At 38.5% G+C, this 16,061-nt stretch overlaps 1 protein-coding gene across 1 annotated transcript in view; it reads right to left on the bottom strand.

Annotated features, from left to right (window-relative positions):
- The window catches only part of oxct1a (3-oxoacid CoA transferase 1a), a 53,585-nt gene that overhangs the window by 18,473 nt on the left and 19,051 nt on the right, over nt 1-16,061 (bottom strand). Inside the window, exons 8-13 of the mRNA XM_085425829.1 lie at nt 15,236-15,343; nt 14,857-14,971; nt 14,326-14,420; nt 13,669-13,717; nt 13,196-13,268; nt 9,674-9,749 (exon numbers count right to left, since the gene is read on the bottom strand). Of these exons, the coding sequence (XP_085281955.1) occupies nt 9,674-9,749; nt 13,196-13,268; nt 13,669-13,717; nt 14,326-14,420; nt 14,857-14,971; nt 15,236-15,343 (516 nt within the window). The remainder of the gene's footprint in view (nt 1-9,673; nt 9,750-13,195; nt 13,269-13,668; nt 13,718-14,325; nt 14,421-14,856; nt 14,972-15,235; nt 15,344-16,061) is intronic.

Genomic DNA, 16,061 nt, shown 5'->3' on the forward strand with positions numbered 1-16,061 from the left:
TCTGGAACAGGTTTTCCTTAGAATTCAGTTAAAACTTGCCTCTGAAGTTCGACATTACATTAATATATATGCGTTAGGTTGACTTATGTTCCGGTAAACTGCCTAACCTTTGAGTGGCACTCGAATGTTGAACTCTCACAATAACTTGCCTCTCAATGTTAGACGTCTTAAAGACTTGTGTTTTGCAAAATCAACGCTATGAAGATGACAAAGCTACACACAGCATTGAGCCTCTGACCAGCAGATGCTGTAAAGCATACTTTCAGAACAACACCCATGGAAATATCCTCTTTTTAAGCAGCCAACAAGAGCAGAGTAATTTAGTCATTTAATTAACAAAGCTTTAATGATATTAACCTTGTTGGTCTGACTGAGGCTGGTTCCTTTTAAATTTCCTCACCACTCTTACTGTGTCCATTTGTCTGCTATAATCGTAGCACCACAGGGCCACTAGGACACTTAAAAGTATGTCAGGAAACAATTCAGTAGCAGAAACACACAAAAACACGAAACATCTCTCTTCTAAACAATGTTCAGCTCCCAAAAACCCTACAGCTGTACAACTGTATATAGAAGAGAACAACAAATTCTACATAAATGAACATAAGGAACAGACTGTGTTAGGTTTGAGATTTTTAGTAGTTCTACATTAATGGCCTAGTTCAACTGTAGATGTTATTCATCATATAAAATCCAGGCAAAATAAAAGCTACAGCAGCCAGTCAGCCTGGTTCCAAATAACACACAAGATCAGAATGTTAAATAACATGAATCTTCCTGATTGGATGTGTACAGTCATTGAGGTTGATAAAAAATTAAACAGCCAATCAAAACTGACAACTAATGTCACATGTAGGGTGATAACCAGAGACTGGTTTGAATCTAAATGTGTAAGAAAATAAAATAGACAGGAAACATGGAGAAAACCTGCCATTCATTTCCATTGCTGCATAATACTGTTTGCCCTATATGAACAAACTGACAACTCACTTGCAAGTAAGTTACAAATCTACCAGTAAGCACACATGCAGTATTTACTGTATAGTGTAGCTGAACCCGACATATTGATTTGTTTCATCCCTCAAAAGGTTTGTTGTGCGTTTCTCAAGTTACATTCAGCATGAAAAGTTTGAGAACTTCAATCCAACAACAGATGGCAGGTTATTTATCTTGTTCTTCCCAGTGCAGTGGGAACAGGCTTTACGGGAGTAGGTGGGCTAATTCATTCATTCATTTAATAATTTACTTAACAAAAGACCTGGTAAAAATATTCTAACACGAGATAGCACACAGACTCACGAAAACCATCTCACAACTATAACAATGAGTGATTAATGGTGGGGTGGAGGGTGTGGGGCTGCCGGGAGCAGTATAACTGGTGCAGAAACCTGATAAGACCTCTTAAGTTGAAGCTTTGCTAAGATGACACCTATCACAATATGTAAAAGCATAGACAATGACAGTCTATCTCACTAAACCACCGTTCAAAGTGAGCCCCAGGTGCCAGAGGACTAAGACTATTGCTGTTTAGACCAAGTATGGAACAGTTTGAAATGGCTATATATTCTATTCTAAAAAAAACTAAATAAAAAACAAAACGAAATATAATTTAATTGTACATGTAGAATGACAACAAAGGGCTATTGTATTCTATAACATTTTTACACTGTGATTTGCTGTACATTCAAAACTGTTGGTCCATCTCTCCAGGAACATGGGACAGCAGGGCATGGGACAACCTAGTACTTAATGTCATCTGTCCTGTGAAGACATTAGATTCTTCCCAAAACAGGTGTAAAAATATTACATAGTAATATTATTTTTCAACTTTGAATGATGAATTGAAAATTAATTTTAATTCTTTTTATTTTAACTCCTTATTTTTTCACTCTTTAAATGCCATTATGTTTAGATATCTCCACTGTTTTTTTATAGAAAAAATACAACAACAAATAATGTCTAAAAACTTTATTTCAAGGAGTGTTTGACTATTATTTTATTCTTTTTATTAGGCCCGGCATCAACGATTGGCAGCAACACTGATTTGAATGCATTCTTATTTTTTTCTACAGTGTCCGATATTTACAAAAACTCAACCCAACACCAACGGCTGTAAAAGTACTGTATAGTAATACTTTAAATGACAGTCTTTTAAAACTGCTTCAGCTTGAAATATAAATATAAAATATTAATTATAGCCTTTGGATTATAGCTGTATAAAGAAGAGGGACTCCAGCTGAGCTAGAGCACAGTTTGCAAATGTACAGACTGAGGTCTTTGAATCTAAGCTTCCCACATGGTGCTGCCAGCTCTTCTTTTTTTGTCCGTGCAAAAATCACTGCCCTTACATTTGCTGATGAGAGGGGCTCATCATAGCACCACCCTACAGATTTGAATTAATTAATTAATTTTTTGACCTGCAAAAACTGTCCAAAATGAGCACTGTGATGACCCACTCCACCCTGCCGTCCTTTTGGCCTCTTTGTGTGGCATGTCTCGTTTGCAGGCATTGGAGGGATGGAGTGGTTCATTCCCAATTAATGACACTGGCAACACCTGGGCCCGGTGTGCCAGTGCTCTATAAAAGCTTTCAGAGCTCAGTTGCTGGGTGGCGTTTTCCCCTGAGACATCCCTCTGGATTTTGCTTGCATTTGGTTTGGTTTTGCAAACAAACAAACTTTGCATACACAATCCTTCCAACCATGCACTCATCTACACCACTGATTGTACTGACTACACACGCCATGGTTTGTATAAGGTTTCTTTTTTTGGTTTTATTTATTTAAAATAAATAGATTTTGGACAATCCGGGTTTTTGCCATGGCTGTGTGATCCGGTTTGTGACAAGCATCCCTACATAAGCCTGCAGTTCCTCTGTGTCCATAAGCCACTAAGTGTTTCCCATGCAGGTTTGTGATGGCCACAATTTGCTGCAAGATTTCATCCATCAGCAGCAGTGCATAGCTAGTGGCAGGGTGTGTGTGTCCCAGGATCAAAACTCATCAGAACATGTATCTAGTGCCTAATGTAACTTTTTAGATACCATTTGTTACTTTTCAAATTCTATATTTATTAAGTTATGCAGGCTTGTTTGCACAACAAGGCTAAATAATTACATAAACTTTTCTGAATCTAAATAGTGGACTTTGGTAGAATTAAAAAATAAGCGTAGTGCAGGTCTATGATGATTTTTAGTGCTACTATCATCTAGTTTTTATAGTCTGTCTTGGTTAAGTCCCAAATACTCCTGATTTTGAACTGTTGTAGTCCTGTTTTAATTCCAGATCAGTTCTTGGTCTGGTTGAATTGGGGTTTAGTCCCTGTGTCTTGATACAGCCCTGACTTTGTTCTGCCTTGCTGCTTAATTAAAAAAGTAGTTTAAGGTGTCCTGCATATGTGATATATATATTTTTTTCTATATGAAGTCATTCTTTTTTGAACAAAACTCAAAACAGAGCCTAATAATCTTTCAGTCATTTCTACCCTCACTTAATTTCCTTTCGCTTCTAACAATGCAGTGCAACTGCATAGTCTACCTGAGGAAGAACCACATTAAATTCCAATTATTGTTTTATTTTATTTGCTGCTGAGATATCTTTGAAGATCTGAAAGGTTACTCATCATTTATTATTACTGAATTACTTTATAACACAGAGTGTGGCCTTCTAAGGGAAAAGACTTGAAGGTGAACATCACACACATGCACACACACACTCACACAATTATCCAACATCAATAGCTTCGCGCATTTATCATTTTAGCAGAAAACAGAAAAATGTAAAATTTTGGTACATGCCTTGGATAACAAAAAGAAGCGCCACCTGGGAGACAAATATAAAAACTAAAAACTGAGGGTTAGGTTATCTTAAAAGAATGAATTAGTTGATGTCATGATAAATGTGTGATAAAAAAAATGCATTTTCAAAGATTTTCAATGGGGCATTTTTTGGCCTTAGGATAAAATGTGGAGGTTTTTGCATCGCTTAGGATTTTTCAGCTAATTTAAGGAACTGGGATGACAATTTTATAATAACATTTTTTTTAAATGAATATCCTCTGGCAAATATGAGCCATACTAATTCAGCAAAGCCAAAATAGCATGAAAATAAAAAACGCAATGACACAAAAACCCCAGGATCATCTAAGGGTTAAGGCACGCTTGCATTTTTTTGTGTTGCCATGGCTACAGCATACAATTTTCTCATTTGTTGTGCGAGTGTTCGCTTTCTAGTCAGTGGCAGAAACACCACAGAAAATGACCCCCTTCACAATCCAAGAGTTCCCACTTACCAACTGGCTTCCTTTCTCTCCCTTCCAGTTCTCTGACAATCTCCACTGTCTGATACAAACGGCTCTCTATTTAATAACATAGCAACAGACTGCCACAAGCCTTCGTTACCCAGACAACTAATGACAAGAATCAGAGAGATGGAACTGACAGCAAGCTGAAATTTTAAGCAGAGAAGCCCAAGTAAAGTAAAACTTAAAAAATATATACACAAGAAGACACAGAGAGATTACAAATATCCATTAGGACATTTTTAACTTATAAGCCTTCAGTCATGTCTAAAAAGTGCTATACAAATGCAGGCCATTTATATGTCTAAGTTAAATTGTTGTTATAAATATATAAAAAAGAAAAATCTTCTTAAGCAGCTTCATTAAAGCTGCCACCAGATCTTATGAGCACTTAGGAGAGTAACTGCATTTTAATAGTAAGTAGTTTGTAATATTGCTGCACTTAGCTGCACTTATACTGAGCCTCTGGGGTTTTGGAATATATGTCTGAGGCAGCGGCTGTTTTCTCCATTTAAGCTCAACAATGATCAATTCTAATTCTGTTCTGTAAAATACAAACTTCAATGAACAAACAAAGGAAAGGATAAATCATAATCATAGGCTTTTAATAGACTCATAGTTAGTAACAAATAAAATGAATATTAAAAAAAAAATAGATAAATACAATTAAAACTTCACTTCTGACACAAGGTTCTTTTCCTACGCTGCCATTGGTTCCTTAAATTAAAAAAAGAGTTTAAAAACATCTCTGTCAAACAACCATCTTAGTTACTGTAACAAGATCGTAGTGTTCCAGACAAAATCACAATAACAAAATTACACATTTATCATTCTACCAAAGCACCTATTTTCAATATGAAGACGCAACATAACCTACCATCACTTGAGTGGGCACGTTTTTAGTAAAATAAACATATGTAGCATCACAATAAACATGAAACTGTAACTTACTCTAAACCTTATTACTCTTTCTTGAACTTATTCACATACTCAGAGAGATACAATTTATCACTTTGAGTGAGAATTCTTCTTCAACTCTATACTTATAATAATAATAATAACAGCCAAAGTTGTGCATAATAAAAAAAAATCTAATAAAAAAAATTGTTTCTCTTGCCTTATCAATTAAAAGCTATATCAATTAAACTATTTAATTTAAAAAATCCAATTAATCTTCACACTGCAGTAAAACCCAGAAAAAAACTTTCTGCAAATACTAACAGCTTTTTTGTGAGTGATTTAACTTTAAAATGTTTTTGTTGACCAGATAAATGTTTATGCTTTCGTTAACCTTTATACGATTGCCTTGAAGTGCTTGTTTATTCATTTCAGTTTTAAAGGAACGAGTAAAACTAACGACAGAGTTTGGTCAAAATAACATTGGAAAAAATAAGTAAATAAAAGAGAGACATGATTCTCAGAATGGGCTCACTGAGTGCAGCATGGTTAAGACCTTGGAGAAGCTTACAGCTGCCGTGAATACTCAGAATAACACCTCTGAGCGTATATTGGGTTACATCAAGGAGAGGTCTGCTCAGAGCAACACCTCTGCGCGAAAGCTGGATTACATCGTGGAACAGCTCACTGCAGTCGTGAGTTCTCAGAATCGGCTCTCTGAGCACAAGAATGATAAGACCACGGAGCGCAAGTTTGATAACATCATGGAGAAGCTCGCGGTTCTCCAACAGGAGATTGCGAGACCAGTGTCGGAGTGTTAAAGAACAGCTTTGAAATTCTCATGAGCTGCTCGCATAAAAGAAAAATCAACAACATCAACATCATAATGCTGATATCCCCTCGGCGCCAGCTATGGGCTCAAGGCTGGAGCCGAACGAAAACTCCCTGATAACGACTGTGTTTGACTGTTCTTCCCACTCTATGCAAGGCCACCTGGGTTGGCTGGTAGACTTTACTTAGCCTGATAGGGCGAAGGACACTGTCTCAGCTGAACTATGGACACGCACACACATACACTTACACTGATAAGCACTCACTCATCCCCCCTCCCCTTCCAATGCCTTCGATGCTTGTTGCCTCCTGGGAACACGAGGCGGGTCTGGGCCCGCGCTGGAGAGTCGGCGCAGTGGCAGGATGGCTGCTGTGTTGCCTGGGATTACTCCTTATCCCCTACCCAACCCTGTTGCTGGTCACGTGCTCTATAATGTTGTACTGTGGACATTTATGTGCTTTCTGTGCAGAGGAGTTTTTTTGTTTCCTGTTCTCATACTGTCCTCCTATAGCCCAGCATGAGTAGAGGTCTCTTTTTTTCCACTTGTACTTTCCCATTGTAGTGTACATTTCAGTGTTTTTTCTGTAATGCAACCGTTCTCTGACTTGTAACCCCATGTGATGTCTGTGTCGTGTGTGTAAGGTTGGGGGGCGGGTTCATTCCACTGCAGGGCAACCTGCCACTGCATGTGGCGAATAAAATTTGAACTTGAACTTGATTCTCATTTTGAAACCTGGAAGGATGTGCATATAACAAGAAGTATTTTGTGTATCTCCTGTGAAAGACCTCTCCATGTAGGACAACTTGATAAAGCTCTCGCAGCCAAAGATAAAATAGCACAACAAGTCCGAATCCTGTATTCTATTACCCCTTTTCACTTCATCTATTGTTTTTCCAGATGTTTCAGCCTGAGTGGAGATGTAAAAGCGTTTCAAAGCCCTCAACTGGAAAATGTTCATCTGCATTTTGCATATTAAAAGCATTTGAAATCAACATAATCTCACTGAGAGTACTGCATCCCCAACTCCTACGTAAAACATTTCCAATTTCACGCTATGCACCCATCTTTAGATAGTGAATAATTTTCATTATTACAAAGGGTTGCAAATGTAATTCTCGTCATCCATCCTTTCTAAAGAGGGGATAATGAAGATTGAAGCGTAGGTGAGGACAGAAGTATGTGTGCCAATGTTCCGCATTGTTTCGCTTTTCAAAATGTCCAGAATTACACAAGAGAACAAAATAAATAAATTCTTTGTCTATGAGCAGCTCCACTGCAGGGCTTCAAAATCTGCATAGCATACTTAATCAAGCACTGGTTAATTAGCAATTACCATGGACAAACAAGTATGAGTGAAGTGGTAAAAATTAAATTAAGTTGCAAAATTTACAAATCACCATCAACAACAGTATTCTATTCACCAAGCTGTTATGCAGTCATTTACACTCTTCAAAACAATTAAAGGAATACTCAAATGGACATCGGCTGTTGATGAATGAAATATTGAAACTCAAAATCTTTACTGATATACGTTGTTTTAGTTTGAAATGATGTAACAATGGTTAGTGGAAACCAAAGCCATCAACCCTTTGAGGGCTAGACTAAAGAGGAAAAACTAAAAAAGGAAATAACACAAGAAATTGCATGGTAAAATTGCATGTCTCCAAGACTGTGCCCGTTTCTAGTTTGTCGCTTAGAGGAGATGTGTCTATAAAATGATGTACATGCTGAAACAACTCTGCACGTACACGTCAGCACTTCAGTGCAAAAAGACAAAACAAAACAAAAAAAAACTGTGGCCAGGGGGCATTCTGGTTGAGGACTCCCACATGGCAAAGAGGCTTTTAATGGGTTCTTGACCTTAGTAATCATTCCCAAGGTCTGAGGCCACTGTGGTCTTAGTACCAACTGACCTGATGTAATATCTAATAATAATGTTGTACACCCATTATGCTGCAGCACTCACAAACAAGAGAGTGAAAGGCATTTCCTCGACAGTGCAGTCTAGGCGGAGTAGTCGAACACATATCCACTGAGCTCTCAACACAGACAGCATCGTCAGAAGAACAGTTGATAAAGTAAATTAAAAATTTTGTATTGTTCGATACATATGCGTACCGAACTGAAACCACTATATCGAACGGTTCAATATTGATACAAGTATCGTTGCAAGTATTCTGAAAGAGAATTCGTAGTAGTTACATGTTTGAACTAATATTACAACAAGTAATTATTTATATAGTGATGGATTATTCAGTGTTTTAGATCTTGAAAGCCAGATAAAGTAGAGCTGGGCGATATATCGAGTTTTTAAAACATATCGATATATTTTTATACGAGATATAAGATGTGACAATATCCTTTATATCGATATAGTCTATGTTACGTTATAATTATAGTTGTGGAGCCGCAAGTTTGCCTCTCTTTCGTCCACTTTTGTCTCTACGCAACGTTACTCCGCCTCGCCTTCACTGAAGACAACTCCCCCTCCTACCCCATCGCTTCACGTGCAGGCAGCGACAAGACGGACACGGCAAATCTCCGTTAACGAGTTACTGCGCATCGCCCCATGCGTGGGGCTGGACGGCGTCAACGTGCTAACGAGCTAAACATGCTAACGAGCTAACAGCGCTAACCCTAAAATCCTTTCATTCTCTCAAAAGTTGATAGCGCGCCTTATGTATGAATTCTGGTTGTGCTTGGTGGCCGCGAACCGATTTTATATGGTACACGGCGTTCAGCAATCTGTCAAAAATGTTTGAGTACGACTTTGGTAAGCTACGGAGCTGCACCGCTTGATAGATTGTCGGCGCATTACGGCTACCGAGGAGCTTCGCGGAGTGATACGTACTGTGCATCAACGTAATATTACCGTATTGTGTGTGTGTATAAGGACCATAAATGGCACCTGTAAGAGACGTGGTTATGAAGCGGATTTCAAACTCCAGGCTATCAGTCACACAGTAAAACTTGGGAACAGAGCAGCTGTAAAATCTGTCTGTCTTTGTTATTACGCTCAGCGTCTTTTAGTTTACATTTTGACTGCACAATTGTGAGCTCTTTGTTTAGCACAAAAACAACCTTGTTTTCTTTTATTTATGGAGCATTATTATTTAATGAATGCTCATAATTTAATTTTGAGTAATTTTTCATGTACATCTGTGCTGTATGTTAATAAAAGTGCCTGTGTGACATCTGGGACACAGCTTTGACTAAGAACTCTTTTTGTTCTTACTTTATGGCTTAAAAAAAATATCGAGATATATATCTTATATCGCCATCCAGCTAAAAAATATCGAGATATGAATTTTGGGTCATATCGCCCAGCCCTAAGATAAAGACAAAGAATGAGTATGAATATGTACTATACTGACAGAAGGATGTATGTATACAGTTAGAATAATGTAACAATAAAACCGTACCACAACTTTTACATTACCAAACACCCACCTGACACAAACTCAATAAATAAAAATAATTAAATAAAATGACAAAAATATCAGTAAACCCTATCAGCAAACCCTCAACAAATTAAACATTTGGAGCACGCTCATTATACTGCTGTGCTGAACCACAGCAGGTGCTGAAGAAACAACAAATGTGGAAAAAAGTTAACAGCTGTGGGCAATCAAAAGCAAACTTACTGGGATCATCCAGTTGGCTAGATCTCCATGTTTTGACACCTGCATGGCGCCCAGCATTGTCAGGTTGATGTGACCCCTGATGAGAATGACACAACAGAAGAAGACAGCTGTCAACTCCAGAATCACTTCCACTTATGAACTCACAAATCCGCCCATCAGATATAAAATAAAACACAACAGTACTGCTAGAGTGACTCCATTTTTGTGACAAGACACCATACAAGCGTATCAGACTGATTCTCACATTAAATGCCTTCACAATAATAATCTTCCCATCTCAGCCTTTTTTTGATAGCAGTACTTGTCATAGATAAAAGGTCTGTTCCAATGTTTTATTCACATCTTTTTAAACAAACACTTATCTGCTATAGCAGGGGTCGGCAAACCTGGACACCCGTGCCACAGCTGGCACGCAAAGGGTTAACTGATGGCACGACCATAGCTGGACTGGCCATCGGGCATACCGGTGATGGTGACTTTTTGTTTTCATTGGCCGATGTTTTTGTTTTTGTTGTTGTTTTTGTAACGGTATAAACAATGAAAGGTGGTGGACTGGCCGGATGCTGGTTGATGTGTAGAAATAACTCAGTTGTTTGGTGGTGACTGTGGCGGAGCTTTTACAGAAGCCAGCAGGTGGATGAGGGAAAGGGGAGACAGGAGGAGGAGAGATCCGAGGCGGCTGCCGGTCCGAGTGTCAGGTGAACTGAACTTCAGGTAAGAAGTTATGACCTGCAGTCTATCTGAGTCAGATATAAGCCAAGTTTAGGTGGAGTTTATTTTCGTTATACTGACTTTTTACAGTTAGTTACAATAACTCGTACTAACTAGCATGACCGAGTTTCTATATAGCCAATGGCTGGGTGGGTGCTATGATGTTACTGATAGTGAACTTTATTTCATTCATAAGGTTAGTTAGTAGAGTTGCCAACTGTCCCGTAAAAAGCGGAATTGTCTCGTATTCAGAGAAAATATTACGGGTTTCGTACTTCGCATTTGTCCCGTACTTCAGCTAGAATGAAAAAAAGACACAAAGCTTTAGTTATTTGTGTTAAACAACAGCAGCACGTTTAAGCTTGATCAGCTGTTGTTAGAATTTATTTAATATTAATTTCTAGTATCAGCTGATGTTTGCTAGAGCCACAGCTGTAAAAGCTGCTGGTCATGATATCGGCTTGGATATGTGGTGAGAGGGAAACATGAAGATGAAACCAGGAGATGTCCTTACTGAATCATCAGAGCTGAACAGGTGATGGAGAAACAGGTTTACCTTTAGGTGACATGAATGAGTTGAAGGGAAGTTATGAACTGTTTCTGAGAGACAAATAACACCAGGATCCTTTTCCAAGCAGCTGACAGCTGGTAACTGTGCAGGGGCGGATCTAGCAAAGTTTTGCCAGGGGGCCAGGTAGGGCATTAGCAAGGAAAGGGGGGCACAAAGAAATACTTTCTTATTCTCATTTAAAATGTCTAGCTTTTAAAAAATTATTATCTGAATCTTAGAACCAAAGTTTTTATCTGACGTAAAATGTATAGAAATCATACATATACCAACAAGACAGTGTACATAACTGTCACAACAGTGTTTGGTTTCATTCAAAGGCTTTATGGCTGGTGGGCCGGTCTCTAGTCAAAATGCCCGGGCTGATTTTTTGTCCCAGTCCAGCCCTGGGCACGACACGCAGTGAATTAATCTGAGAAGGTGCATTAAAAAAATTAATGGCTGGGCCAGCGGTGCACATCGCAAATTAACTTTCATACACACATTAGTTGTGCTGCTTCTTAATGACGGTATCTTAGCTAACAACCCCAACTATCAGATTCAACTTGTAATTGGCTAAAAATAACTTAGCTTACCGGTGAGAGGGACACTGCTAGCTGGTAGTTTTTTCAAGCAACGTTGAAATTTCTACATTCCGACACTTTAAATTCTTCAGGAGCTGTTTGCCCAGCGCAGCATCAGCACCACGGAAATACAATGATACATCCGTAGACTCACACTCTGTGGGGATCAAAGTTTGCAGAACGACGAATGCAGCTGGAATCCATAGCTGTGCGTGTTCACTGAGCTTGCATTTTCACCTGCTGGACATCACTACCTGACAAGTTTAACTTTCTTCAGAACATTGCAGAGGCCTTATTGACAATATTTGGTTCTACATGTCTGTGTGAGCAGATTTTCTCTCACACGAAGAGTGTCCTCAGGTAGCCGTCTGAACGCTGGACACTCGGAGACCTGTGTCTCTGAGTGGGAGACCAGAGATCACATTAACATGTGTATCTCTGTATTAACAAACATGCCATATTGGCCCAGTTTATTTTTCTTATCATTGTTGTGAGGAGACCATAAATAGCATTTGCATTTTCTGTTGTACAGTTCATTTGCTGTTATGGAGTTCTTGTTATGGATAAAAAGTGTCTTTTTTTTGTTTCAAAATAGCTGATAACTATTTGCTGATAGCTGCCAACATCTGCGGACAAATATAATTCTATAAAGTTGGTCTATATAGTGTGTAATTGTTAGTATAGAGCGTTATTAAATTTATTGCTAATGCAATTATATGGCACACTGACTTCTGAGGAAATTTTAGATGGCACTCATCATCAGAAAGGTTGCCGACCCCTGTGCTAGAGGTACCACTATAATCCACTATATTAGCAAATTAAGTTTTACTTGTCTCTTTATGTGTGATACTTTCTTCACTAGAAGCAATCTCTGCTTCAGAATAAGGAGTTTAAAGTCCAAAGTAAAGTCCTGCAACAGGCAGTTAGGGGTATCACTAGGATGTCTACAGCTGCACGGATTAGTGCTGCTGCCTACTGTATAATCATAAAGCACTTTAATCCTTTTTGTTTCTGCAAAAGAATGTAGCAGCTCATGGTGGGTGTTGGCCACACACAAACACATACAGACTAAGAAGTGATAAAGTCTAAATGCCCAAGTGTAACATAATAAGTGTGGTGTCTGAGGTAATGTGGCTCACAGCACACCATATGTTGAGTAATTCTTTCCCAGCATATCTGCACAATAGCAGACACACTCACACATGGACAAATTTAGCGTTGTTCCATTCGGTACCTGCCAGTGTGACAGGACAGTATTATTTATGAGCAATATTGAATTCTTGCTGGGAGGACAAAAAGAATTGATACTGCAGGGAGTCTGGGTGGGCAATCACAGTGAGCTGGCAAATCAATAAGAACCGAAGACCTTGGGAATATTTGGAAGGCTGCTGTGTAGTTGTACTGATGACAGTGTTGTCCAGCATTGTGAGTCATGGTTTTGGCCTCTAGTTACAGGTGTTTGGTGCAGGTGATAAGCAAATATGAAATTATGACGACTCTAAAATTCAGTAAATAATAGATTAGAAATGATGTTTTTAAAGGTCTCACTTTATGTATACCTCCAAGCTATAAGTGACTCAATAATTTTTAAGGGACTTACGTTTAAGTCCACTACTGTTAGGCATATCTTACTTGAATTCAACAAATAAGTTTTGAAAAGCTTGTGTGTTATGGACTTACCCTCGGATCATAGCAAATGAGTCATCACTGGAAAAATACGCTGCCCCAGGGAGCACAGTGACAGTCTCCTTCCCTGCAGAAAAGCAACACAAAGCATTGCAATTCATTTATCATAGCAGTGAATTTAACACTCAACACATCAAAAAGCAACGCACTTTAGAGATGAACATGAAGACAGTAAATAACAAAGAAAAACATACAACAATGGCATTAAAAAAAATTAATGGAAGGCTGAATTCGAGAGGGAAAAACGATGCTGGATAACTGGACACTTGTCAAATGTCAACAAACAAGTATTATCTGAGTAAGTTTGTGCCAAGCATGAAGCAGGCAGGGAAAAAATGGTAAAATAAAATGCTCTTATTTTCCCTAATATTTTACCAGACCAGTTTTCATACTTAACTCTCTGAAATAAATTACCTAATTTTGTCAGAGGACGTGGGAAATTAGATGTTCATTAGGATAACCCTTACCAGCATTAATCAGGTCTGCGTCTACTGCATCCTCAGTGGGGTAGGGACCCTATAAAAAAAGAAATTAAAGGTAAAAAGAAAAAAATGCACACATGCAGGCAGGACACATGTCACTCAGCCTGACTGGCCATGGTCTTTGAAGAAAGAGGCACAATCACATTTCTCCGATTAGATGAGGCATCGATTTTCTCTGCTTTCAACAAAGAGAGCAATCTTTTGAGACTGAGGAGGTGGAGAGATCGGTACCTTTTTGAAACTGGTAGTCATAAATATAACATTGACAAATAAGAAATTACCATAGGCGCCTACATTCTGTCAACACAACTGATTGGAGAGCCACTCTATAGCAGCGGCAGCGGCAGCCTTTGTTAAAAGGCTCAGCCGGCAAATAATGAGAAAGAAAAATGGACGAAAAAAAGCGTCAAATTGCTACAATCTCTTACGTAACAATCGAAACACATTTCAAATGAGGGCCCCAACTAGGAATGATGCTGGTTAAATAAATGGCTATTCAGTTTGAAACATGCTTACTGCCACTTCAAAAAAAACGTCTCTGCAAAGAATGAAGAAATATGTAGCTCGTTAGCTTGTTTAGTCAAGATTCAAAGCACTGAAACCTGAGGGAAGGCAAAAAAAACTAAAACGTAGGTGTCTTACCAGCCCCAGAATCCCATTTTCACTCTGGAGGTGTACAGTGATGTCTGGTTTTATAAAGTTGCTGGCCAGCATGGGGATACCAATACCAAGGTTAGCTTGTATTATTCTTTGTTAAAGACAGTAGCTTCGATATTTGTATTTCTGACAGGGGAAAAAGGTGTTAAGATTAACAAATGCATGCATTGTTTAAACAGTCACTAAACAGTCATGTTAAGTCCAAAAAACACTGAATGGTTAATCACAGATCAGTCGATCAAAAACTAAAGATGATTTCACAAGGAAGGGCAGAAGCTGTCACGATAAAATGTAACTAAAGACCACAGGGAGAAAAAAAAAAAAAAGCATAGCACATTATGTGCATCATTTATTATGCAACTTGATGATAAAGGAAGCCAAGGTAAAGCATTCTTCTGTGGCAGCTGGATACTTTTTGGTTTGGTTTTCCTGGTGGGCGTTAAAAGTAGGCCACTGCTTCACAAATGTATATGATTTTTTTATCCTCTCACTGCTTGCATTTCCATCAAAGGATACCATACATGCCATCCTCAAATTCCAGAGCAGCCCTGCGAATGATCCTCTCTCGAACAATGTCAGATTCCTTCTTTGGCTTGGGCTTCTCTTCTTGGCTTTTCCTTACTGTGCGTTTCTGGAAACATATGGAAATATAATATAATCTTGAAAAGTTCATTCTGGTTGAGTAACACGACACATGAATAAAACAACAAAGGCTATTTCTGAACAGTGAAAGAAATGCGAAAAGGCTTGGGAAAGGTTCATCTCTACAGTTCTATCACTGCAGGATTGATCTTTTTTTCTTTTTCCATTACAATTTCATAATCCAGAATGCTTTGCATGCCTTCCAAATGTAATGTGTCTACTTCTCTGAACTCTTTAATGTATCATTTTGTACCTCAATCCTTTTTTCACAACTGGCGCCCTGGACAACCCTGTGGACATAGATGCTGGGTATGTGGATATCCTCTGCAGCAAAAGCCCCGACATCCACCACCTCTTCCACCTACACAGAGACACAGAGTGATGAGCTCTGACTTCACTTGCAAGGTGTCCCATGATCCTTGAGATTAAAGTTCGGATAAAGAAACCATGCACAGATGGAATTACACCACCAGAAAATAACCTTTGCCTACCAAGCTATGAAATTCAAAAGGTGAAATGATAAAAATCCAGTAGATATTTTCGCACTCTGCAGGCAAATCTGAAGATTTCTTCTTGATTTTTGGGTTACTATACAATTTCTTAAGGCTTTAAAAATGCAAGTACTGTAAATAAATGTAAAAACAAATGAGACAATTTAAGTTTGTTACTAATATAATTCATAATTGAGCTTCAAACATCAGTGGCGTTAATGCTGAAGAAAACATCTGTCCTAATATGGCCTCAGAGGTTTTGAAATTATTCTACTATCATGTCTTTCACAGGGAAGAGACAGTAAATATTTGTGGAAAAGTTGCATTTATTCTTCTAGCAACTCCACTGAGCCCAGTGAAAGCTGTCTGTGTACCCAAAGTCAGCTTGGCTAACAGAAAATAGGAATCGTCTGACACACCAAGCCCAGGGGATGCAGCTTGATCCTAAGATCAAAAGCAGCGAGAGTAGGGGTGTATGGAGGAGATTGTATTTATGCTGTGGGTATGCTGGCCAAACTAAAAATAGAGGTCAAAAGGAACCTTTTCACCATTACGTGGAAAACAATGGTTAGTTCCAAAAACTTTTTT

Source organism: Rhamphochromis longiceps, linkage group LG12, assembly GCF_057381845.1.
Source record: "Rhamphochromis longiceps isolate RC_006_pf linkage group LG12, R_longiceps_female_GT1.1, whole genome shotgun sequence".
Classification (NCBI taxonomy): Eukaryota; Metazoa; Chordata; class Actinopteri; order Cichliformes; family Cichlidae; genus Rhamphochromis; species Rhamphochromis longiceps.